Source organism: Polyodon spathula, chromosome 27 (genome assembly GCF_017654505.1).
Source record: "Polyodon spathula isolate WHYD16114869_AA chromosome 27, ASM1765450v1, whole genome shotgun sequence".
In the NCBI taxonomy this organism is placed as follows: Eukaryota; Metazoa; Chordata; class Actinopteri; order Acipenseriformes; family Polyodontidae; genus Polyodon; species Polyodon spathula.
Window position 1 is genome coordinate 9,503,031 of NC_054560.1, and position 25,000 is coordinate 9,528,030.

Below are 25,000 nucleotides of genomic sequence, written 5' to 3' on the forward strand. Positions count from 1 at the left end.
GCAACAAAGGACAAAGCAACAGTTGAGCTGTCTTATAATACAACTGATCCAGTATGTTTGTGTAATATGAAACCTCTTAATAATTTACAACTAACTTCGAGTATCTCAGTAGAGTTCAGACTAGTTAAGGTAAGTGTGCATCTACTTTTAGATGTGCAGGTTTGGAATTGGTAATCTGGCACCCTTTTTAGATTAAACACACAGCTTTAAAAGCTGAAGTGAAGCACGAACTTCAACACTTTTACAATGACCAAAATAAATAATGAACTGTGCGTATAGAATTCCAATGACAATCAACACCAATCCCAGGCATTAACCATCCTGATTCTTCCGTATTATTGGTGTTGCATTTTTACAAAAATTGTTTGGGGGGGGACTTGCCAACACGGAGGTCTGAAACTCCTTTTTTTTTTTTTTTTGTTCCCTTGAGCCTAGTCCAAGTGCCCAGTTCTGGGAATGGTACGATTCCTGGGTTTTTACAAACAACAAGCAAGCAAACAAAGCCATGATTCAGCGCGTTGGCAGCTTGCACTGCAGAAGTGGGCAGTGGGTTGAATAAGTTCTGGGGCTGCTTTGAATTTTAACTGCAGCGGAGGCTCTTGGCAGCACCACAGAGCGTTTTTGTCGTGTTCCACAAGGAAAGGCTTCTAGCACGCCTCTGCTTCGCATAACAAGGAGCCCCCTGGGTAAGGTGGGCATGCAGTGTCAGTCACTTTGAGACTGTCTCAGAATGAAACAACTGGGCTCTTATGATATTACAAAACCCTTCCTGCATAATTTATTTTTATTTTGTTAAACCACATAGGACTAATATTGAATCGAGTCAGGAAGTGGCGTTGAAGATGGAGCGAAGGTTTCTTTGCACCCTCGGTCAGTCTGTAAAAAAAACTGCATAGCCAATGCATAAACAATCTAGGGGAAATGGTTACTTAAAACATTTTCATAATAACGATCACTGCATGAGGAACTGTAATTGAGAGAGTGTTTAATTTGGGTGGCCCTGTGCGCTAAACTCTCTGTGCTACCTTATCTGTCTGATTTTACTGCTATTTTTCTTCGAGCCTTGTTAAGAGTACAACTGTAGTATAAAAGTCATTATTGACTTTCGTGTGCCTCGTTTGTTTTGCAGCTGGTCCAAAAACCGCAAAGAATGGAGATTTAAAAAGACGAGGCAGACCTGGCTTCTGCTGCACATGTTTGACAGCGAAAAGGTATGAAACACAAACTGCCATTTGAGTGGATAAAACACCCCCCCCCCCCCCCCCCCCCCCCCCCGGGTAGGGAGGCAATTTAGAGAAAAAACAATACAACGCCACTTACTTAATGATACAGCTCCCTGGACAAAGGGACCTTTCATTTTCCATTAGTGAAATCTATACAAAAAGTTCTCCTGGGTCAGGCCACCTTCCTCGCATATCTCGCTGTCTCACGGACCGCTTTCTTCTAACCCCGCCCTGCCCTGTCCCGCAGGTTCCTGATGAGTTCTTCAGTGTGCTGCTGGAGTATCTGGATGGGCTGAAGGGCGGTGCTCGCGAGACCACGGTGAAGAAGGCAGAGTCCGTCATCAGAGACTGCGAGGATTTGGAAGATGGCGCCTCTTTGGTGAAGGCAAGACGAGCCAGAGAGGTCATCCAGCTGCTGTCCTAAATGTGCCTGCTTCCGAACAGCGTGGTGTGTGTGTGAGAGAGAGAGACCCCGCAGCTAGAGAGGTCTGGATTGGTTCATCTCAAATGCCAGGTTTGCAGGGATGTTATCACCCTCCAAAGCGTAGATTAGAAACGCAGCACTCTTTTAAAAGCTGAAGTGAAGCACGTACCCATAGCAGTGATGTCCTGTAGCAAGAATTCCCCGCAAACACAGCCAAACAGATGAGTCAATCAGGGGCGACAGCAGACTCCCTGGACGCTAGCTTAAACTAATCGGGAGCCCTGTAATATCACTGTTCATTTGTTTTGTATCTGTTGTATGCCCTGTATAAGAATAGGGATTCAGTGAAGTTGCTAGTCTGGGACTCCTGCCAGTGTGCTGTATATTCGGTACCTGCACCGTGGAAGATTATCCTAGACTCGTCAGTATTCCGCCCCTTCCTGTCACCCAGTATGAATTCCGGGTATTCCCACTTCTCTCATCATTCTCCAGATGTGCTGCTGTTTTATTAGCATACAGCTGTGATGTTCTGGACAGACCTGTATGTGTAACATGTGTAAGCAGCAGATTCTTTAAGGAATGAAACTCTCCACCTGCCAACAACAGATTTATGTCATTTAATTACCTCTCTCTCAGACATATTGCATGCTGTACATGAGCAAGTGTAGTCCAAGGTGTATTAAACTTTTTTTTTTAATAGACACTGGCTGACAGTTCTTTCGCAGCATTCAACCTGTTTTGTTTTAATAAATGCAGAGAATGTATTTTATAAATGTCAGCTGAGTTTTGTTTGTTTTTGAGTTTTTTTAAGTGTTTGTTCTAATTCTTGTCTTGCCAAAATCCCATTAAAGCCAATGTCACACACATCTTGGCAATGCTTTCTAAATCTTCCAACTAAGTACAAACATATAGATACACGTCAACACATGACGCGATAGTGTTTAGAGGAATGCTGGGACCAAGCTTTTTGTTTTGTCAGCAGACCAAAACTGAAACGTCAACCGTTTGTAACGGACACAGTGAAGGGAAGTTCTTTGAGAAGGAAGCTGTAAAACCAGATACAGTAATGATTGCCAGGCAACCATCAGACAGAAAACCTGTTTCCTTGAATATGACAGTGTGGCTGGACTGGGTAACAAGCAGTACTACTCAATGTTTCAACTCCCCAATAGCCCTTAGGCAGGTATAGTATTATATGTCGGTCTGTAATGCTTCAATGCCTATTCATTTACACCCACTCCAGGCTTTCCTAATCACTTAGCTGCGGTTTTATTTGCTTTTACCAGCTTCCAGGGCTGAATTTAAATATAATAGGTATTTATTTATTGTTTATTTTTATTTTAAACTGGTTGAACTCTACAGGGATCAGTCTTCCAATTTATCAATACAGAGAATAACTGCTTGAAAGCTGAATGCTTCTGTATTAGTGAATGAATGAAGGGAGGGAGGGAGGCAGGCTGAGAGATGTTTCAGCTATTTCATGTCTGACATGATTCCTTTACCACAGACATCTGGGGCATGTGGAGCGGTGGTCCTAACCGTTTTTCTGATGTGTAAAACCTAAAAAAACAAACAAAAAAAACACTACAGGCACTGAATGTGTTTCCCCATCTGTGCCAAATGCCCTGTCTATTAAAATAATGGGATCCAGAGGGCCTGCATGCGAAGCACGAGGAGGGTGGGCCGAAGCCCTATTCTACAGCTTGCGAGACACAAGTTCAAATCTGTTTTTGGACTCTCCATTACTAGTTTTGGACTGCACTTTGTGCTCCAATTTACTAAACTGTTCCACGCTTCACAAAAACACACACAAGTGACTGTTCCATGATGATTCAGCACAGAGGTACCACCCTGCAAACTAAATGAAACCACGAAGGCTATGTTTTTAATGCTTTAAATCAACCTACCTTTCAAACAGGGTTGGTTTCAGTGGTAATAAACTAGGTACAGGGTAGGAGACCAGAGCCCCGGTACACTGCAGCATGCTTTCTTATCACCTGTATGCTGGGATAGAATGGAACCTGCACCGCAGGGTTCCTGTGCATGTGGTGGAACGGAATGTGTTGGCACTCTGCTGACACACACACACACACACACAATCCCTGTTGCAACACACATACAGCACACAGACACGAAAATGCAGGTATAGACCACTCTCTAAGGATTGAATTAAAAGTGTAGAGTACTAACACTCACAGCATCTACCTTGCAAATCAGAGTCCAGTGCTCTACTAAATGAGCCAGCCAGTGCTGCTTACCACCCCTGTAAAATGGCAACTAGTACTTGAATGAATTATTAGTACACCCTGTAAGGGCAGATTGAGACTGGATAACAGAGGCAGCAATATGAAAAAGACTCCTGAGGTTTAGAGTCCTACACTGCCCCCTAGTGCTGGCCTAGGTAGTAAAGCTTTACTTCACCCCTGTTTAAATCTGATGCAATGGGAACAGCCCGCCCAGTTAAAGGTGTAGTATAGCACCACGGGTGTAGAGGGAAAGCCACACTTTGGAATTTGGGTTACTGTCGGTGGTGCAGTTCTTTACATTACGGGTTACCGTGACATGCATGTGGGAGTTGCCATTAAAGTGACCCATGGCCCAATTCAACTCACTTCTCAGCTGTGAAATTGCGTTTTTGTTTCACACCTACTATCTTGTGTTTTGCAAGAAGGAGCACTGCCAGACCTACGAGGATAAAAACAGAATCAAGCATTTAGGCTAACGGCAACGGTATGCGTTTTGGTGAGAATTCACTTTTTGATTGGGTGCTGTCCTCGTGAGCATTCCCTATTCGGTCCTAGCTGTGCGGGAAGGTGTCGTGCATCATGGGAAATGTAGTCCTTTTTTTTTTTTTTTTATGCAATCCTGTTTTTGAAAAAAACATCAGTGTGCGAGAACAGGCACTACAGTTCGCAGGTTGTTTTTTTTCCTGCTTGTCAGTTTCAGAGGGAAGATGCAAACACACAAGACAGTTTGTAGCATTCCATTTTTTTTTTTTTTAGTCATAGAGGAGTGAACGTTTGCGCCCGCTGTCCCTGAACGCCCCTGAGTAAAAGGGCATTTTAACAGGTAGGGTTAACAGTGGAATGTATTTATAATGATTTTCTCAAATGCTAAAGTTGCAGAACTTGCACGCCTTGGCTACTTTGTGTTACTGACTGTAGGGGGCGCAATACACAGTTTAAATATTACAGAACCTTCCCACGGACTCCGCTTTAACCAGAATCCACGTTTCAGATTGTTTTGCTAAATAAATAAATATATAAATAAGTAGCTTGGGTATACGATCGGTCGGCTTTCAATGTGCACCTGAGCAGTCAATAAAACATGCAATATCTATTGTCGACCTGGCATTGTACACTGCTGTTACTGCTTAAAATAAACTACTCCAGTACAATTAAGTGTTTTGAGTACACAATAAAACATAATCTACTCGTATAGCAGTTTGATCCATTCCTGGTTTTACTATGAGTTTAGTAAGACACACCTGAGCTTGTTACCTATGCACTGTGGCTAATCAAGCGCGTATTAAAACCTGGACTGGGTGAAACTGCTAAGCCGGAGGAGTCGTTTTATTGCCATCCCTGAGAGGCATATTGTGGAGCATAATATCCACTGAATATATAGCTGGTTGCTGCGTGCAGGATGTTGGAGCTGAGCGATGGGGGCCAGCCTGTCGGTGTGCCCGAGGAGCTGGGCGTGCCGCGGTATCTTCACACCGCCGCCTCCATCTGCATCCGCAGGTGAGCGCAACCGGCCTCCTTCACAAGCTTTAAATGAAAGGGTTGCAGTCAGTGTTTTATTTTTTTTGTCAAGAGGAGATGCTAATGCTAAGAACGTCGGTTTGTTCAGTCGTTACGCTCCTTGTTTTGTATTGTCTTGTTAATCAGAGAAGACGTGGCCGCTGGTGACGAAAAACCTGGACCGACTGAAGGAGGCAGAGAAAGAGAGACGGGGCTGGACACAGTCCTAGCCTTGTGATTGGCGAGCGACTGTTTGTTTCGAAGCCCATTCGATTAACCTAAAAAGGGCGAAGAGGAAACAGTCTAATGAGCATCAGCTCACCTAGACCAAGCCAGCAGTCAGAGAGAGAGACACACAAACGCACACACCCACATTTACAGGAGGGATTGCACCTCTGTTCCTGTCTCTCTCTCATTCAGGATGAATCTACCATCCTGAACAAGCTCGCCAGAGGGGGGCGCCGCCGAGTTGCGGGGCAGGCTCGGACAGGCAGGCAGGGGTACCACCCCGCTTCAGCATGTGCACTGCAGGAACTCATATTTAAAACCTCCACCCCTGCCAGGACAGTGGTGAGGGAGGTGTCGGGAGCACCAAAGCCAATAGGAACTGTACTTTCAATAAGGGGGCGGGAACAAGCAGGGGGTTGATTGTGTGGTTGAGTTTTTATTCAGTCAGAGGGTTGGGGCAGAAGTGTGGCATGAATAGGTAGAGGAGTCATTTTTTATAAATTGTTCTTCACCTGTCCGTTCTAGGATTGAAACAAAGTGTACCTCACTTGTCTTTTACTATAGTTTTGGATTGTTTTTAATTGTAGACATTTTCCTGGCTACATTTATTATTTACTTTTTTAATAAATCCATGCTCTGAACCAATTAGCCTTTGTTAACCATAAGCCATGCAGACAGGAGCGTAATGAAGGGGTAAGAGGACCACTGCTGGAACGTAACCTGAAGTAAACTGAATGTGAAAAACTTGAAAACTACATGGGAATGAAACTGTTATTCTGTTATTGCTAGACAAAGTAAATTAATTAAAAAACATTAATAAATCATAGAACACAGCTGTGTACCAAATATTAAAACAAATACCTCAAAGTGCTCTGTTCCCCAGAAATGTAATTCACCTTAATCTGCCAGTCAATGTCTTGGTCACATTTAGCCTACATTGATTTTTTTAACCCCGCAAAGAAGCAAAAGGTAAATGAAATAAGTTTTGTATGCCTTGGCTCGCGGGGTGAGCGAATGCAAACAGAGCCAGCAGGTCATAAACAATGTTGTGTGAACTGCAGCCTGGCAAGCTGGAGTATGAGCAGAGGATCGGAGACCTGGAGCCAGGCAGCATGGACAAACACAATCCCAACCCTTTAAACACTCGCTTTAGTAAAATAAGCAGCAGATTCTGGAAAGAAGTATAACGTACTTGTCATTTACAAGCAACAGTAGCTCTTTAATTGAAATCTAATTGTTACTAATTACTAGTGCAGTTCAGAATGCTGTTAATACAGGGTAGAAGGACCAGTTGCCTCTTTAAAAATATATACCTATAAATCATGAACTTGAATATCTGGTACTGTCTTGGTACACATGGTGTTTTTATGCTTTTGCGTTTGGAATTTTATTTTTTAATAAGTAACTATCTGAAACTGCACACTTCAATTATTTTTCTTTTTATTCAAACAGCTGAATACAATTAAAATACTAACATCGCTAGTTTGCTACACTTCAGATGCACACAGACATTACTAATCGTGTAATTATCCACTACCAGTGCCTGACGTCGGCTGCCACTTTTCTCTTCCTGCTAACTAATCAACTCTCCAGTATGTTTAAAGACAGTTGCTGATTGGTTCCCTGGGGGGGAGCTAGCAGTCCTGGAAGTGCTCGTTGCCGATATCCCGGAGGTCGATTCCGGCTGTGCTCGGCGGGCTGGCGCAGGTGATGTTATTGTACACAATCTTGTCATCTCCATCCTCCAGCGTCTCCACCAGGCGGGGGACAGTCTGGGGTTTGCTCAAACTGTAGTCCCTGAGGGGCAGCGCAGAGCAGTTGCAGTGCCAAGGGTTCCCATCCAGCCACAGCTGCTCCATATTCCCTGGGAACCCATCGGGGAAGCTGCGGAGGCTGTTCCTCTTGACGTTGAGGTACCGCAGCCTGGAAAGGGGCAGCAAAGTGCTGTTCTGGATGGATTCCAGTTTATTGGAGGAAAGATCTAGCCAGGAGAGCCGCTGCAGGGGGGCGAACGCTTCTTCTGGGAGACGCTGGAGCTGGTTGGAAGACAGCAGGAGGTACTCCAGGCTCTTCAAGCCAGCAAAGGTTTGAGAGGACGTGGAAACCAGCTTGTTGAACCTCAGATCCAGCTCCTGAAGCCCAGGGAGCTCCGCAAAGCTCTGGTCGTCGAGCAGGGAGATGCTGTTGTGCTGGAGGAAGAGTCGGCGAAGGCCTGTGAGCCCTGAGAAGGTCTGGGGCCGTATTCTGGTGAGGCAGCTGCCATCGAGGTGGAGGCTGTGCAGGTTTGCCAAGCCCTTGAAGACCTGCTCTGGAAGACTCCGAAAGCAGCTGCCAGTTAGGCTCATCACGGCCAGGTGGGGGAGCCCGAGGAAGGAACCGAGGCGCGCCTCCTGAATATGGTTGTGGTCCAGGGCAAGGACCTCTAGGTGGCCGAGCCCATCAAAGGTCCGCTCCACCAGCACCTTGATGCGGTTGTGGCTCAGCCGGAGCTCCTCCAGGTAAGGGAGGTCCCGGAAGATCCTCAGGCGCAGGCCGGCAATGGAGTTGTTGGAGAGCCGGAGAACGTGGAGGCTGGGCAACCCGGAGAAGGTCTCCTCGTAGAGTCCGACCAGGCGGTTGCTGGAAAGATCCAGCCAGCGGAGGGATTTCATGCCCACAAAGGCGCGGGGAGCCACCATGTGGATCAGGTTTTGACTCAAGTAGAGCTTCTGAAGCTTCTGCAGCTTGTGGAAAACATTGGCCTTTATTACTTTCAGGAAGTTCCCAGTGAGGTCCAACTCCTGGAGCTCGACAAGCCCCTGGAAGAGATGCGGATGCAGGTACGCCAGCCTGTTCTCTGCCAGGTTCAGCTCCCGGAGGCTCTGAAGGTCCTGGAAGCTGGTTTCTGGGAGCACCGCTAGGGAGTTCCAGGCCAGATTGAGGAGCCAGAGGCTGGATAGCCCAGAGAAGAGGCCTTCCTCAATGCGAGTTATCTGGTTGCTGTGGAGACCAAGCGAGGCCAGGTTCGGCGTGTGGTAAAAGATGTTGGCAGGCACAGAGCGTAGCCGGTTGCGCTCCAAGTGCAGGTGGGACAGGGAGCCGAGCCCGCGGAGGGACTGGGGATCCAAGCTGGATAACTGACCGCTCTGCAGGTTCAGGAAGTCCAAGGCAGAGAGGCTGTGGAAAGCAGAGGCCGGGAGGGAGGTGAAGTTGTTGCCATCCATCCACAAGGAGTGTGTGGCCTGTGGAAGGTCAGAGGGGATGCTGGACAGCTTGCGTGAGCTGCAGTAAACGTGGAGCTCCGAGCTGTATTCATCGTGGAAGCAGGAGCAAGAGGAGGAGCAGTCTGGCGGCTCAGGGGAACGCTCTTCTCCCGATGTGGAATCGGGAGTCGTGGCGATCGCAGCAACAGCAAACCAGGAGATCAGGAGAGAGGTATACATCTCAGCTGAGCGGAGAGAATGGTGGCTTCAGTTCTGAAGAGGATAGTATCTAAAATATAATATCTGATTAAACAGAGGTAAAAGAAAATGTAACATAAGTGTGTGTGTGTATATATATATATATATATATATATATATATATATATATATATATATATATATATATATATATATATATATATATATATATAAAGGGGTCAGTCCAAAGGTCATTATGGGTTCCGAACTAGGATTTCGTTGCCACTGGCTAGACCATATACTTGTACCCGTTGTCTGCAGTTTCTAATAAAAACCTCCTGGATCTACTGCTGTTAAAATACCTTGGGGTGCTGTGTGCAGGTTTTCTTTTACAGAGTCTGGGCTAACTCGGATCTACCAGCACTCAGAGCTTTAGACCTGGAAGTTTTGTGTTTCTTCAGCACAACCTGAATTAGCTGCATTGGCCAGCACACCCGGCACCGACTGCTTGTGTGTGTCCCTGGCCTGTTCGAAACATTCTCAACAGCCATCTCCAGGTTCCAGGACTTGACTAGCCCCTTGCGAGCCACACAGAAATAAAAGAACACAGCTGCCTTACCTGCAGTCCAGTAGCGAGTCCTGGGATCAGACGGCTGGAAGCAAGGTGTCTCTGGAAAGTAGGGCTGCCGTCTATCTCTCGCTCGCTCTCTTTCTATCCCATACCCTGCCAAAAAAGTCAGACCCACGGATCTCTGGTACAGTCACAATGTTAACCTTTTCATCCCTGTAGAAAACTGGCATCCAGCCTGGAAACCCAGCTTTCACTCGCATGTAAAAACAAATAATAGTTACAGACATACGGTACTTTTTAAATTTTTTATTAACGTAAGCCAGTAATTTAAACACATATCAGCTACAGGTAGTCATCCCTTCTACAGACCACAAGAAAGCCAGGGACTAAATACACCTTTGTGTGTGTGCGTGTGTGTGTGTGTGTGCGTGTGTGTGTGTGTGCGTGCGTGCGTCTGGGTGTGTGATCTTATCTGAACTGAACCCTAATTACAGATATACAGAATAAACAATCCAAGCACCAGGACAGTCAGTCCAAAGTTCTCTTCTGAAACGATTTACATTTCTATATAAAAAAAAAAAAGAAAAGTTATTTACCAAAAAATCTGTTACGAACAAACCAACCAAACTCATTCACTGACGCCCAACTGTCCGACTTTAGCAAAAATAAATGAAATTGCTGGGTTGCGGATGCTTTTTGTTTGACCTCTTTCAGAATTATGTAACTTTACACTAAAGTAACTGTAACCTTCAAGAAAATAAATCAAATCCAGGCACAGATATAAATTGTATTATATTGTTTGAGGGTGACAAGACTGGATAGAGCAATACTGAGATGTGCATAGGAAAGCAGAGCTGGTTAGAGAGATGCCAGCTCTCAGATCTGTCATCTTACTGTGCATCTCCTACAGAAACTGCTTTCTGATATCTGGCTATCGTAGACGTTGTACTTTGGACTTTAAAACATTGGAAGGTTCAGCATTTGGGACTCAAAAAACACTGTTTGTTTCCCCAGATTGCTGGCTCCAATTTCATACTGAGAGATAAGAGTTTGGGAGGGAAGCCGACACAGAATTCAGGACAAGGGAGAACAGGGATGTAGGTTCAAATCCAGGCGCAATCTGACCACAGATAGGAAAAGTACTATGGTACTGAAGGTCTTTATGAAAGTGTGGCAGGGACATGTTACAAACTTCAATAAAAATGTGGCATTATTGTAAAATTAGGCAGCTCCGTCCCTGTGTAGAGAGTGTGAGTGTGTGTGTGTGTGTGTGCGTGTGTACGCACTGTGTTCCAGGGAGAGTAGAGGTAAATAACCACGAGTTCTCCCAGGACTGGAGGGATGCCAATTGCCAGCCCTTGAGATGCATCCAAATTGGAATAGGACTGACAGCGTGTTCAGTTTTTTCCTGGAAATCCCGTATCAGTCTGAGAAACTGAAGCAGTGTTGAGTATTTTTTTTCCCCCAAAAAGAAAAACTTTCATAATAGAAATATACATCTGTGTTTATTTAAGATTTCTGTACACACACTATATACATTGTCCCTTGTTACTGTAGTTCTATTTTTATTTTTTAACTTGGCAAGAAATATGGTCAAGGAATTCTGGTGTGTAGTAAAGTGAACCAAACTGGTTTAGAGAAACCTCTGAATTGTACACCGTACTTCATTTTTTTTCAGCCTCGTGTGAAAAGACCTCTCCTTTCTGCTAGAGTTTCCAAATGCCCTTGGGTTGAGTGCAGTGTGAACGGTGCCCCAGCAGTCTCTCAGGTGTATTCACACAGGTGCCCGCAGCCGGCCGGGCAGTGTGAGCTGCTCTTTAGCCAGTTCATGATGTGCTCCAGGTGCCCCCCATGGCTGCAGCCCTGGCACCAGACAAAGAGCCCCTTCACCACATGGTGACACACGGCACAGATACTGGCACACTGGTGACACCTGTCCCCGGGAGAGAGAGAGAGAGAAGAGTCACCAACCAGCCCTCTGCAACTTCAAGACACACAGTGTGGGTGAACATGCCTCAGGACGCTACAACAGGTACAACAGTAGATACAAAAAAAATAGATTGATTTTGCTGAAAATTTTTTGCTCCAGCCCTTAAAATCTAGTGCTGTTTGTTCCAAGTTTTACATTTTTAAGTTTTAGTATTTTTTTCAACCCCACTTAAAGTACAGTGGAGCAAACTTTGCACTACAGCAAAAAAACTTGATAAAGCTATACCAAAGTTTAGCAAGGCCCTCCCTGACCTGTCGCAGATCCAGCCCTTGTTGCTCATGGGTCTCTTGCAGTTGCTGCAGTTGATGTGGAGGGTGGTGGAGGTCTGGTTGAGGCAGTTGATGGCGCTGCTGGTGCTGAGCTTGATCACCTCGTTGGAGACGTTCCACAGCTTGAAACGCTGCAGGAGATCAATGTATGACGTGTACCAGTGCTCCTGGGGAGGGACAGAGGAGAAGGGCAGGGCGGGGGGGGTTACCAGGGTGATCCAACACTGGGAGCTAAGATAACATAACTGAACATAACTGAAGTAACTTCCAAAGCGTGACTGACTGGTGTCTCTGCACATATATAGCGGTCCTTGCCTGCGTGAGCTCATCCACCTCCTTGCGGATGCGGTCTCCCAGGACGATGAGCACGGACACGGCCATCTGCACGTCGCCGGCCTCGGCGTAGTGCTGCAGCATCTCACGCACCACGGGGCTGAAGAAGCTGGCTGGCAGGTGGCTCTCGTACAGGGGCTGGGAGATGGAGATGAGGGAGAAGGACTTGATGGGGGTCAGGCACACCGTCTCCGCCTCGTTGCCGCTCACGTGGGGCGAGTCCACCTTGTCCTGCAGGTGCTCTGGCACGGAGGGGTTGTCCACAATCTCGTGGCGCAGAGGGAACGCCTCCTGGGGCAGGATGTACTCTGCCTCCTCCGCTGTGCAGAGACAGACAGACAGACAGGGCAACGGTTACACACAGCCTTCAAGCGAATACTCAAAGAGATGCTTTAGAGAATGTGTAATATACAAGGCAAGCAGTGAAGGAAATAAAAACTCCAATTGCACTGCACTTTGATCCATTCCTTGTTTTAATAATATGCACTTGAGCTTATCAGGCTGATATTAAAATCTTCAAATGAATAAAACTGCTATGCAATAGGAGTCTTACAACTTACTTGTATACACAAACAAAAATTCTTTAAGTTCTACTTTAGTTCTTTCAGCACAGCCATGACTGATTTTAGGGCACGAACACAATTAAGAACACAAACCCGTCGCATTCTCGTGCTCCATCGGGTACAGGTCATCGTCCTCTAGCTCCGCGTCTCCAAAGAGGTAATCCGCCGGACCCTCGCTGCCCTCCGTCTCCTCGTTCTCTAGAGACACAGTCACAGGGTCTCAGTCCTACTGCAATCAGCTGGGTGAGGTGCTGGTTAACAAGTCCTATGTGTACACACTTATTTGCAACTATTCATTAGGCAAGATGATTATTTAAAAAACTGCTATACAAACTCCAGAAGTTAAACAGCAGGTATAAAACTCCCAATTCACCGTCATTGTTGTTGAGTAGGGAGTTTCCTGGGTCCAGGTGGGTGCTGTCCTGCCGAATCTCCCCTTTCACCCGATCCAGCCTGCCCTCGCTCCCCAGACCGCCTGCTGCAATCTCCTTCATATTGAAGCTGCTCAAAAACAACACAGGCGAGCAGAGCCTTAATGACTGGAAAAGCAGCTAGTCAGACCAACAAAGATAGCGACGTAAACAAAACGATTTTAGAGCAGGTGCAAAGTTTGCCCCCACTTTTCTAGACAGAAACAACTCTGAAAATTCTTTCAGCATCAACAAAGTTGTTTGTAGCTGGTTTTTGTTGGTAAACTTTCTTTTTAAAAAGACACCATTCTACAAAGGGGAATATCATCACACTAAATGCTTATCAGCACCAGTGTTCTGTAGGTTTGTCCCCCACAATCTTTTAGAATATCGGACACGGAGTGCTTTGGCAAACAGAGTACTGTTTGAGCAGCAGGAACATAGTGACCGTCGAGAACAAATGAAGCTGCAATCTCCACTCTGTACGACACATATCCAAAGTGATCCAGTGCATGAATTCCTACCTGTTCATGAGAGGTATGGATCCCCCTTTGCTAATGCCTGTGGCTGTAGTGAGGCTCCCTGGATCTGAATACATAATCCTCAGCATGGTCCAGGTTGTCGACACCTTTCACGATACAAACACAGGCGCCAATGAAAAAAATGTCATTTCTGGTAGAAGAAAAATCAAAGAAAGCAAAACAGAAGGCATGGTGTTTTTGTTTAAATAAAGGCAATAATTAACAAATGAATAATAACCACAACAACAACACCCTGCTTCATATGGCATGTGTTCCCGTGTGTACTCCCTCTAACACAATGCAAACGTGACCATAGTAAAAGCACAGAGAAGTGTAATTAAACTTGGTGAAAGCAAGGTAAAGCACAGATAAACACTGGAAAGCATATTAACAAACACAGGAATCAATGTTAAATGCATTCTACAACCATGGGGAAAGCATGGGGTAAAAACTGCAAAAACACTGAATGAAAATACCATGGTAAGCTTTTATAGGGGCAGTGCCAACACAGTAAGAGGCAGGTCACCTGTACATATAAAACGCTCTCAATTCTCTTAATCTCTTGACTGTGGAAGTGTTTGAAATGAGATACTGAAACGCTGCTACCTGGGGTCGGCTGAGCTCCTCGGCTACCTTGGCGTTGTGGTCGCACAGCTCCCCGAAGGGCTTGCCGCTCAGCAGGTAGCGGCGGGCGGTCTTGACGAACCAGTCCATGCGGCTGCTCTCCAGGTCAGTCTCGAAGACGCTGAGGGCACTCGACTCGTGGGCGAACTGCTCCGTGAGGTCGGGCTTCTTGAAGAAGAAGATGGGGTAGCGCCGGTCGCCCCCGCCCCCGTACGGTTTGCGGTTGGAGTCACCACCGGCGCTAATCAGACTCTCCTTGGCTGCGAAGGCCAAGTCCCCGAAGAGCCCGAAGCACAGCCCCTCTGGGTTGGCCTTGTCCACGGGCCGGCTGGCATCCTTGAACTTGTGCTGGTAGAGGGTACTGTCCTTTGAGCCCGAGAGCAGGAAGCCGGGGTCATGGAGGTGGCGCCACACGATGCCCGTGGTGACGTCCTTATGCTCCTCGAAGGTGGCGAAGGGGATGAAGGGCCGGCGCACATCCCACACGTAGATGTTGTGGTCCACCATCATGGAGCAGGTGGCCAGGTGGTACTTGCGCTCCGGCCGCCACTTCACCCGCGCCACCGAGGCGATGGTCTGCACGCAGTGGATCTCCTTGGCGCGGTTCGTCGTTATGTCCCACACTTTAACCATCTTGTCACGGCCCCCCGTTGCCAGCCAGCACCTGCAAGGTGCACGGACAGGGCAAGGCTCTTGTTAATTGTGATGAGCCATTAATCAAAGCCCCTGCCTGACGCTGTCACAGGGTGGTGACAAGTACAGTAGATGCTAGTAAGTGCCGGTTTTGGTACCCAGTGAGATCAATAAAAGAATGTTAAGTAATCACACATTTGTTGATTTGATATGAGAACCATACGCTACCCTCCAACAATAATTAAAGGAGGACACATATTTATGCATGGCAAAATTTATGCATTTCCTTCAATTATTTAATTATTTGGCAGATGCCTTTATTAATAGTTTTTATTCATCATTTTTTATTGAAATTGGTATTAATAAAAACTATGAATAGAAGACCCTTAGTCAGTATATATACAGTACACAGGGATGGAAATAAGAATCCCACTGAATAGCAGTTTGATCCATTCCTGGTTTTACTAGGAGTTTAACAGGACACACCTGAGCTTGTTACCTACGCACTGTGGCTAATCAAGCTTGTATTAAAACCTGGACTGGATGAAACTAATATGACTGCTATGCAAGTCTTACTTCCATTCCTGGTATATAAAACAGTACATGCAATAACGTAATCCCTTCCTGTTAAGATGAACCGAGCCCCTCCCTACCGGTCGTCAGGGTGCCAGTCACAGCAGAAGACTGGCCCGTTGTGCGCGGTGAACATCCTCTCATATCGATCAGGGCGCCGAATATCCCACAGCTGCACGTTCCCGTTCTCAAAGGATGCAGCAAAAGTGAAGTAATCCCGGACGCTGAACTGCACGTCCCTCACACTTTCGGACTGCCCTGCAAAAAAAAAACGCACAAAGTATTATTCCTATTTCATCCAAGGTATATGCTCAAATGGGAAAAACACAAAGAACTACTAGATACTAAAAAGTTTTTTATATATTATATATAATTTTTCCCCTGATTTTCTCCCAATTTGGAATGCCCAATTGCCTTTCTCCTCACTGCAGCTATTCCCCACAGGGCTCAGGAGACCCAAAGATCCAGTGTGCATCCCAAGACCAAGCCAGCTTCCTTTTTCACCCAGGAACTCGAGAGCGGATGTCGGCGAGCTACCGACCCCTGCAGGTGTCTGCTCTGAGCTCACTGGGTGCCTGACCAGCAGGGTCCGCTGTAGAGCAACGAGGAGAACCCGTCCCTGCCGGTTTTACCTCCCCAGCGAAAACTGGCCTACTTCGCACAGCCGAGACGCGAACCTGCTCTATATGACTCACCCTGAGTGCCTCTACCAGGTGAGCCACTCGGGGACCCCTAGCTGTATTATATTCTGATGAACCTTACTTGCTGCAATGCGTGTGAGAAATTAGCCAGAGGAAGAATCAAAAGATAATATTAATTGAAAAGATCTGAGCTTCTGTATTTGCACAAGTGCGTGTTCTCAGAGAGGCGTACCTGAAAAGGTGTTGGCCGACTCCTTCTTGCGCAGGTCGAAGCACTTCATGTAGCCGTCCTGCGAGCCGCTCAGCAGCATGTACACCTCGGTGGGGTGGAAGCAGACCTTGTTGACAGTCCGCTTGTGCTCCGTGAACAGCTGGTCCTGCTTGTTGCGGGACGGTTTGCCCAGGTTCCACGTGACCACCGCGCCGTTGGTGGCCGCCGTGGCCAGCAAGTTCTCGTCCATCTGGTGCCACATGACGTCGGCACAGCTGAAGTTGAGGGAGGGCTTGCGGCCCACGCGCAGGTTTAGCTTCTCCACAAACTGCTCCTCTTCCAAGGCGTAGATCTTGAAGATGTTGCGGCCGGCCACCACCACCTGCGCGGCGTCGCGGCACACGCTGATGGCGTTCGCGGGGGCATCCAGGTGGCAGAACATGGTGCACCCACTGATGGTGTTGCTGCCCAGAGCCGTGGTCACACGCGCCATCTTCTCCATGTTCTAAAAGAATAAATAGAATACATATATAAAACAATGAATATATACACACACACACACACACACACACACACACACACATACATATATATAAAAAAAACATGCAAAGTGATTTATGTAGATTTTAAACTTTTGCAACTTTGTTCAAAAGGATTTTAATTTTTGGATGTTAATCTAAACAAACAGCAAGAATCCTTAAACAACAAGTAGCAGCTCCAAATCGTAAGGTTCAGTGCAGTTCCTGCCAGAATTGCAATTATTGTTGGGGGAGCGATGGCATTCTTTTCATTGAACTGCTTGAATATTCGAGTTATGATGACAAAAGTAACACAAAGACCTGCTGTAAACTGCAGTGGTGGCTGTGCCCCCTTGTGCCCTGGTCTCCTGGGGCCCAGCAGCCTTGGCCTGCAAGGTGTACGATGGGGAGTCAGAGAAGAGGAGGGCAGAAGCATGCTAAAGTCAGCACCATGTGTGATGCAGGCAGATGCTAATCTCAGACCATTCCATCACTGTTAACCTTAAGCATTTCATTTCTTAAAATAAGATTTTTTCATTGCAAAGCAAGGAAAGTAACAGAAAATAACTCGGCAAGGCATTATAATGCACAGTAAACTCCTTTTGAGTCAGTGTAGGAAAATCATGGATTGGAATAATAACCGTTCACCAACTTTTAATAGGGGCTACCATACTTCCCACCCTCAACATTCGAATGATTACATTGGCCAATCGTGCTCCTTTAGAAAAAGGTGACCATCTCAGAGTTTGGCAGATGTGAAAGAGGTGGTCCTATTCTGTACGCCTCCTACAGTTAGAAGAAAGTGAAGTCACTTGCAGAGTAAAAGCATGCATGACTGGAGAAAACAAATACCTTCTGATAGTCTCGGACAAGCAGTAGCTGCAGACTGGACCTCAACTCTTCATCGCTGTGGTCCTCCCCCGACACACTGCCCAGCGCTCTAGCAGTTATGAGTCACTTCTTCTGGGGCATGGCTAAACCGTTTGCAAATTGAACATCAGTCAGCAAGTACAATTCTGAATCCTTTTCCCTGTGAAGAAACCATTACAAAGCTGTAGTGCCGCTCCTATAGTTCCTGCATAGTCCAGCAAATACCAGTGTTAGTAGCTCTAGTGTAAACACCTTAATTAACAGCAGTTTGTATTCCACTGAAAGGCAATGGTACATTTCAGTGCACAGCAGCTCCTGCATTTACAAGATGTGTGACTGAAATCAACCTACCCTTTATAAATGCATCTTCTAGTAAAAACAGAGCAAAATGTAAGAAAGCATGGTAAAGCCAATTTAAAAACCTGGCAAACCACGGTAAGCTATTTTAATTGCATCAGTATAACCGTGGGAAAAGCATGGCAAAACTGCAGAGTGACTGCGCACTACTGTGGTTGAAATTGTAGGGTCCTAACTGAGACTGACTGTACTGGCAGGGAACAGAAAGCTATGCACCTGTACATACAGTTTATGTTTATACTGAGCACAGATTTGATGGCGTGGTTGTCAGATCATTTCTCCAATAGATGTTAAGACAGAGTGGGTCTCTGCAACTGCAGCAACCTCACAGTAAATGCAAAAGCAAGCATCTTTGCAATCACCTTAACATGACAAGGTCGTGACAATACGCAAGGGCAGCGAAATAGTCTTCACATGCAAATGCAGTATGCATGCAATACCACGTAATTCCTGTGATACATTATATTTCCATATGGGAACGATTATTATTATTATTATTATTAATAATAAAGTGTTGTAGTAATTATGTGGTACATTCTAATATCAGTTTCTCATTGGACTAGTTAAAAAATCTATATATACGAAAACAAAAACTGACAGTCAAAAATAGTAAACAACGTTTTGTAAAAACAGCCGAATCGGGGGCACATGACCCGCGTAAAGAAACTGGAAGGACAGGCAGCTAATCGGGCTCTGTCATAATAATACATGATCACAAAACTCCCACTAGCTAACTCAATTAAACTGGCGTTTACCATTCCACCAGTAACGCCTTGTTATCGAGGCACCAGTATACGCACTCCGGGCTAATGATGGCTCAGAACAGGCAATCGCTAAGTTAACTTAGAAAACATGTCTGCACTGGAGTGTTAATGGGAAGCACGTTTAAAACCAACAACATAAACAACTCTAACCTTTGCGAGCTATTAATTACTGTCCAGGGCAGGAGGATCTGGAAACCGCCGTCCACATGGGCGTCTCTGATGGAGCCGCTGGTGCGTGTGTCGTCATCACGCACGGCGTGTGTGTGTGCGGGAGAAAGGGGGTGGGCGAGCACGTTTCTTTTGAAGATTTTGTCCGGAAGCAGCGTGGTTGGTGACGCGCTTTGTTATGGTCATTGATAAGTGCCTTTTATTGAAATGCTCTATTATAACTGAAAGTCTTGTTATTGGTATAATTACGGTTTCTTCTAGGGCAGCGCTGAGCCTGCCTGCCCCATGCAACATGTCTTTGAAAGGAGGACTGTTTTGCTGTGCAGACCCGGCTGTTTGGAGAGAGGTCTTTCAGAAATACTGGAATGTGGTGGAGCTTAAGTCTTCAGTAAAAGGCAAAAACCAGGGGAAGCTGCTGCCGCTGGAGAGATGGTGAGCCATCTTACGAGTCTGTTGAAACTGCATAACCATTAAACTGTAATGAATCAACTGTATAACTATTAAAGGCTATTGCGTGGTACATTTAGATCCTGTCCATTTAGATCTGCTGTGTCCAGTCACGGTCTGAGACGGTCTGATTTAGATACTGACAAATTGCCGTGGATGTTGTCGCCCCCTGCAGGTATCAGGAGGAGCTGCCTCAGACCATCGCAGCCCGATCAGAAAGGTTCCTGGAGCACCAAGAGCTGGTTAAAGTGATGGAGTGGAAACTGACTGTGAGTCCTGTCCTCGTCCGCTGCGTCAGATGATTACCACTGCATTGCATTGCATTGCAATTCAATTCAAACCAGGCATTAATGCAAGTCAAACTTGAGCCTGTGGCCTCTGTGGTCAAGGGCTAGGCTGGCTGCATCTAATTAAGCCCAATCAAGTGAGAGTTATTAGGGTCACAGTTAACCCTGAAGTGGCTGCTACTGCTATAAGTCCAGTTTATTTGATTTTAACCAGGGTAGAACCCTTGAGATAAACATTTACAAGGGAGTCCTGGCGGCAATCATTCAAACAGGATAAAGACCACTTCAAAACGATCATAAAAACAGTAATACAAAAAAGCATTAAAAAATTGAATAAAAACAATTCCAATTTAAGTATCCATTTCTAGACAAAGAGAAGGAGTTGTGATCCCTATTATTGGACTAACTAAACAATAATCAAGTCTTGAAAGATTGCTTTTCTTTGTGTATCATCTCTGGACTGACACGGCTACCTTTTCACCTAACCTTTTCTGAAAGCCACATCCACACGTGTTTCTCGTCTGTTTAATTCGTCCAGCGAGGGAAGTTTCGTCCCAGACTGCAGCAGCTGGTGGCCACTAACCCCAGCGAGACAGTGGAGACATGCACGAGGAGAGCCTTCGGGCTGCTGCCGGACGTGCAGGCCGCCATCACGGAGCTGAGCACTCTCAAAGCACTGGGGCCGGCCACAGCGTCAGGTAAGAGGCAGAGGCTCAGACAGGGCAGAGGCTGGGAGCCAACCGGCGACCCAGCACACTGCCAGCCAGCTTCTTAACTAACGTGCAGAAGAGCAGGGCTGGTACGGGACTGGGGTCGCTGTGAAAACGTCAGACACAGTGAGCCGGGTTAAACAGACAGACTCCTGCTCCTGCCTTCAGGGCTGCTCAGAGTGAGACGACACTTGGATCCACCCTGAAGCTCTTGTGTGTTTTGTAAAGTGTTTGTGATCAAGGCGCTGTGTATAATTCCAAGCTTCGTCTCTCCCAGCGGTGTTGGCTGCGGGAGCTCCGGACCGGGCTGCCTTCATGGCCGACGAGGCGGTTCAAAGCATCCCTGGCCTGACGCCCATCCAGTACACAATGAAGCACTATGCAGTGTACCTGCAGGAGATGACAGAGCGCGCTCGCACCCTCAACCAGGGTAAGAACACTAAACTGCTTTGTCTTGCTGAACTTGTAACTGAGACACTAACTTTTCTAGGCACTGATAATGTTACGAATGCATTCTAATGCTTGGTTACTGCTCCTGTTTAAAGGGTCTGCACAATTCCTGTCATGTAGCAACAGCAGTGTGGTTCAACAGGTAGATATAGGTAGATAGGGTAGTTATAAGAAAGTATAACAATGCTTCCTGAGATCTCTAATTGGGAATCTCTCAAACAAAACAAAAATTCAAATTTCTTTAATAAAACCACGGTGACATATAAACCGATTTTTAAATCAGATACTTGATTTGTAACATCCTAACTGTCATACTGTTCTTTAAAGTAAGCTACGCTATTGAAGTCCTGTTTGAATCCCTGTACGAGGTGGGGCAGTGTGACACTGTGCGAGTGTCTCCTTGTTCTCCTCTCAGCGCTATGGAAGTCCTGTTTGAATCCCTGTACGAGGTGGGGCAGTGTGACACTATGCGAGTGTCTCCTTGTTCTCCTCTCAGCGCTATTGAAGTCCTGTTTGAATCCCTGTACGAGGTGGGGCAGTGTGACACTGTGCGAGTGTCTCCTTGTTCTCCTCTCAGCGCTATGGAAGTCCTGTTTGAATCCCTGTACGGGGTGGGGCAGTGTGACACTGTGTGAGTGTCTCCTTTGTCTCCTCTCAGCCGACAGCAGTCAGGAATGGACTCCCCACCTGGTGGAGCGGTGTCTCTGGACCTGGGCTGTGGCTGAGAAACTCCAGCCATCATTATTGGACGGCATCGCTGCAGGAGAGAAGGGAGGAGGGGAGTCTGAGAGGAGCGGGAGAGCTACCAAGAGACAGAAAACGAAGTAACCAAAAATGACCATCCACTGCGCTGCTACTGGCTGTGCTGCAGAGTTTAAGTTTGAGGTGTTTTCCCAGTCTTTGGACGGACAGCTTTTTGGAAGTTCTGATTGAAGAGCTGTGCCTGTTTTTTTTTTGGGGGGGGGGGCACTGCATTTTGGGTTTGCGTTAACGGAAGAATGGGTGTTTATTTACTGTAAAGAGTTAAACGATAAAAAACACAAGTCTGCTATTGCTTTAGTAACTGCACACTGTCCTGTTTAAACAGAATTCCCAACCAGATTACTGGAAAATTGATGGAAACCCACAGTTCTGGGAAGTGAATCCTTAAATGATCGTCCTCTTCTTCCTCACCAAAACAATTGCACAACTAGACCCTGTAAGTCAAATTTAAGTTTAAAATATATATATATCATATATATATATATATATATATATATTATATTCTATATATAGAGTATATAATATATATATAATATATATATAAAATCATTTAACTGGAATGTCTTGATAATCCAAATATAGGAGTAATGTACTCTCATGACTATCCATGTCCACACCCAACACTTCACCTCCCTTCCAGGATCATAAATTATAAAATACACACACAAATATTCATGACCTTTATTGACCTATACCTCAAAACCTAACCTTTCCACCCCCTTCCTATCCGTCTCCAGTAATCAAGTGTAATCAAGATGCTACAGTCAACATTTGGTTGTGCCTTGCTTATCTTACTAAATTACAGCGTCAATGCAGTTCCCCATAATCCCAGCAGATGGGGCTGTATTTAAAGTTATTCAGTGATCCCAGGCTAGCAGACCAGGGTCCCTTCCTAGAACTGTCATGATGGAACACTGGGACACATTCATTCCTGTTTTTGGTATCAGTTGCACTGTTGTCTTCTAAATGTAAAATTAAAAGATAAATATCCTGTATAAACATCTTATTTTGTTCATTTAAGGGCTCCAGTCTGCAACCGTTTGGAAACGTCACCATTTTTCTTTTCTTCATTAAAACAGCACCTTTCCCCGTAGTGTCTTTCTGTGTAACGGTGCGTTTTTCTAAGTCGCACACAGTTGGATTTTAGTGCTTGGGTGTAGAATTTATTTAAATAGAGCGCCCAGGCACCAAAACATGTGCATGTTGTGTAAATGAATTCCTAACGAATGAGTGGATGAAGGCAATGTGGAGGTTAAGAGACGTCTCTGTGCATCATTAAGACAGACAGTCCTTTACACTGGAGTGGTGCTTGTGATGGAAAGCTGAAGGTTAGGGCAGATTCAGTGTCGCTTTTATGTAGTTCTGTGGCATGCAGGGTATTATTGACCGCCCCCTACTGAGAACAAGCCAGGACCGAACTGGATCTGGTGTCAGGAAGCTGGTCAGTTTGTGTGTCGGTGCAGCTGTTACGTTGTATCGCGGTTAGCCTCTGTAAGCCGATGTGAGCAGAAACTCAGCTATCCCTAGTCTGTTTGTTCTGCCTTGCGACCATGTTTAAGAAGGAAAGACAATGGGATCATCTGAAGTTCAGAGAATTTATTAATAGTATTTCTTTAAAAAAAAAAAATACAAATGAAAACAAAAAGAAAGATATAATAAAACAAAGAAGAAAACGCGGGATACTGGAGAGCTGAAATCTGACCGTTCTACAAAGAGTAAACATGAAAAGAGAAAATACTGCATAAAACTGACAAGACGATCTTCCAGCTCTGTTTATTAAATCCTAAAAGCCTTTTCTTTTAAAGGGCAAAATCTGAAATATGGCACCTTTTTCTTTCTAAAAGCAAAAACAAAACCAAATGAACCCTAACATACATTCATGTACAAAAGTATTCAGTCCTTACGAATCGAGACATTGAGGTAAAAAGTAGAGCATTTGACAGCCCCCCCCCCTCAGAGAAGCGGTTGGTCCAGCCCAGCTTTGCTGTCTCCCTGGGGAAGAGTCCCTGGCTCTCTCCAGTCACCAGGTAGACAGACAGGAGAGGTGGAGCTTCCCGGTGTGGGCATGGCTTTCCTGCAGCGTGATGATGGCGGAATCCTCAAAGCGCAAAGATTTCAGTGTCTTGTAATATCTTTGAGGAGAGATCCAGGATCTCATCTGAGGGAGGCTCCAGAGAGAGGGAATCATTTTTTGAATGAAGAGACAAGTTTCTTAAAATGAGAGGGCAGGTTTCTCTTTAGGGTTGAAGTTTTCGGCAGCACTAATTTTTCTGTAGCACCAAGAACAGTGTTCGTGATAGAGATTTTTCTCTCCAATTTGGAATCGCCGATTGTCTTATTAATCCTGATTCACCGCTGCAACCCCACGGCAACTCAGGGAAACACACGTCCTCCGAAACGCGTTCTTGCCAATCTGTCTTTTTTTGCACAGTGGATTCACAGCGCAGCCATCAGACCTACAGTGCCGGAGGACAACTCAGATCTGAATAGCTCCACTGCAGACCCGCAGGCACCCTGTCAGCCACAGGGGGCGCTGGTGTGCGGTGAACCATGGATTGCCCTGACGACCTAAGCCCTCCCCACCCGGGCGGCGCTCGGCCAATTGTGCGCTGCACCCTGGGATCTCCTGGTCACAGTCGGCAATGGCATATCCTGAAATTCAGAGCATTTACCAAACTAAATGCAGCCATCAGAAAGATTGCACTGACCCTGGACCTGGGTGCATGTTAACTACATTAGAACTGGCTACGCTCTGTGCTATGTTAAAAGAAGTGCTACAAAGTTAAACTTTTTCCCCAAAAGGTTTGACTAAGGATAGGATAAAACCAAAGACAGGACGGTGCTTCACTCAAACCGGTGGTTATTTAGTGGATGAGGATTTAAAGGGGTGGGGTTTAACCAAAGGGGCGTGTCCCCCTAGGGAGGGGGCGGGATCTGCACTCCGAGCAACTCGTAGGCAAAGATGTTCCAGAAGATGGCGAAGATGAAGAAGGTGGCGAAGGAGAGCAGGATGACCCACCAGGAGCACTGCCGCTGCAGGCTCTCCTCGTAGCTGCGCAGGATCAGGAGCCCCATGCTGATCCCCACTACCGCCCCCGACAGGTGGGCCATGAAGCTGGGCTGGGGGCCTGAGGAGGGGAGCGGGGGAGAGAACCGCAGCCACACCGCCCGACCCACCTCGGAGCTCACTGATGAGGAGAGGGGGCGGTGAGAGGAGAGAGCAAGGTGGGAGAGAAGGAGGAGGGTGAGAGAAAGATAGTTAGAAGTGAGGAGGGTGGATAAGTACAGAAAGAGGGAACGGGACAAGACAAAGAAAAATGGGTTTGACAC

At 46.2% G+C, this 25,000-nt stretch overlaps 4 protein-coding genes across 7 annotated transcripts in view; 1 reads left to right on the top strand and 3 right to left on the bottom strand.

Moving 5' to 3' along the window:
- The window catches only part of LOC121301509 (dnaJ homolog subfamily A member 3, mitochondrial-like), a 159,301-nt gene that overhangs the window by 27,891 nt on the left and 106,410 nt on the right, over nucleotides 1-25,000 (bottom strand). The gene's annotated exons all lie outside the window — the stretch shown is intronic.
- igfals (insulin-like growth factor binding protein, acid labile subunit) lies at nucleotides 6,817-10,144 on the bottom strand. 3 transcript variants are annotated; one of them, XM_041230979.1, is made up of 2 exons: nucleotides 9,618-10,144; nucleotides 6,817-9,073 (listed from the first exon to the last, which is right to left on the bottom strand). In XM_041230979.1, exon 2 carries the CDS (start codon nucleotides 9,038-9,040, stop codon nucleotides 7,253-7,255), a length of 1,788 nt encoding a protein of 595 aa, XP_041086913.1. In that variant the 5' UTR covers nucleotides 9,041-9,073; nucleotides 9,618-10,144; the 3' UTR covers nucleotides 6,817-7,252. The 3 variants fall into 3 exon arrangements, with proteins under 3 accessions (XP_041086913.1, XP_041086912.1, XP_041086911.1); XM_041230978.1 differs by having other exon boundaries at nucleotides 6,817-9,089; XM_041230977.1 differs by having other exon boundaries at nucleotides 6,817-9,103.
- wdr24 (WD repeat domain 24) lies at nucleotides 11,233-19,092 on the bottom strand. The gene is made up of 11 exons (XM_041230975.1): nucleotides 18,997-19,092; nucleotides 17,708-17,885; nucleotides 16,359-16,842; nucleotides 15,566-15,743; nucleotides 14,262-14,943; nucleotides 13,659-13,762; nucleotides 13,098-13,225; nucleotides 12,818-12,922; nucleotides 12,144-12,481; nucleotides 11,811-11,995; nucleotides 11,233-11,502 (listed from the first exon to the last, which is right to left on the bottom strand). Exons 3-11 carry the CDS (start codon nucleotides 16,837-16,839, stop codon nucleotides 11,334-11,336), a joined length of 2,370 nt encoding a protein of 789 aa, XP_041086909.1. The 5' UTR covers nucleotides 16,840-16,842; nucleotides 17,708-17,885; nucleotides 18,997-19,092; the 3' UTR covers nucleotides 11,233-11,333.
- Nucleotides 19,142-22,107, top strand: zgc:112496 (uncharacterized protein LOC541336 homolog). Its single transcript, XM_041230990.1, has 5 exons — nucleotides 19,142-19,446; nucleotides 19,637-19,730; nucleotides 20,287-20,446; nucleotides 20,736-20,888; nucleotides 21,567-22,107. The coding sequence occupies exons 1-5, from the start codon at nucleotides 19,193-19,195 to the stop codon at nucleotides 21,734-21,736; spliced, it is 831 nt and encodes a 276-aa protein (XP_041086924.1). The 5' UTR covers nucleotides 19,142-19,192; the 3' UTR covers nucleotides 21,737-22,107.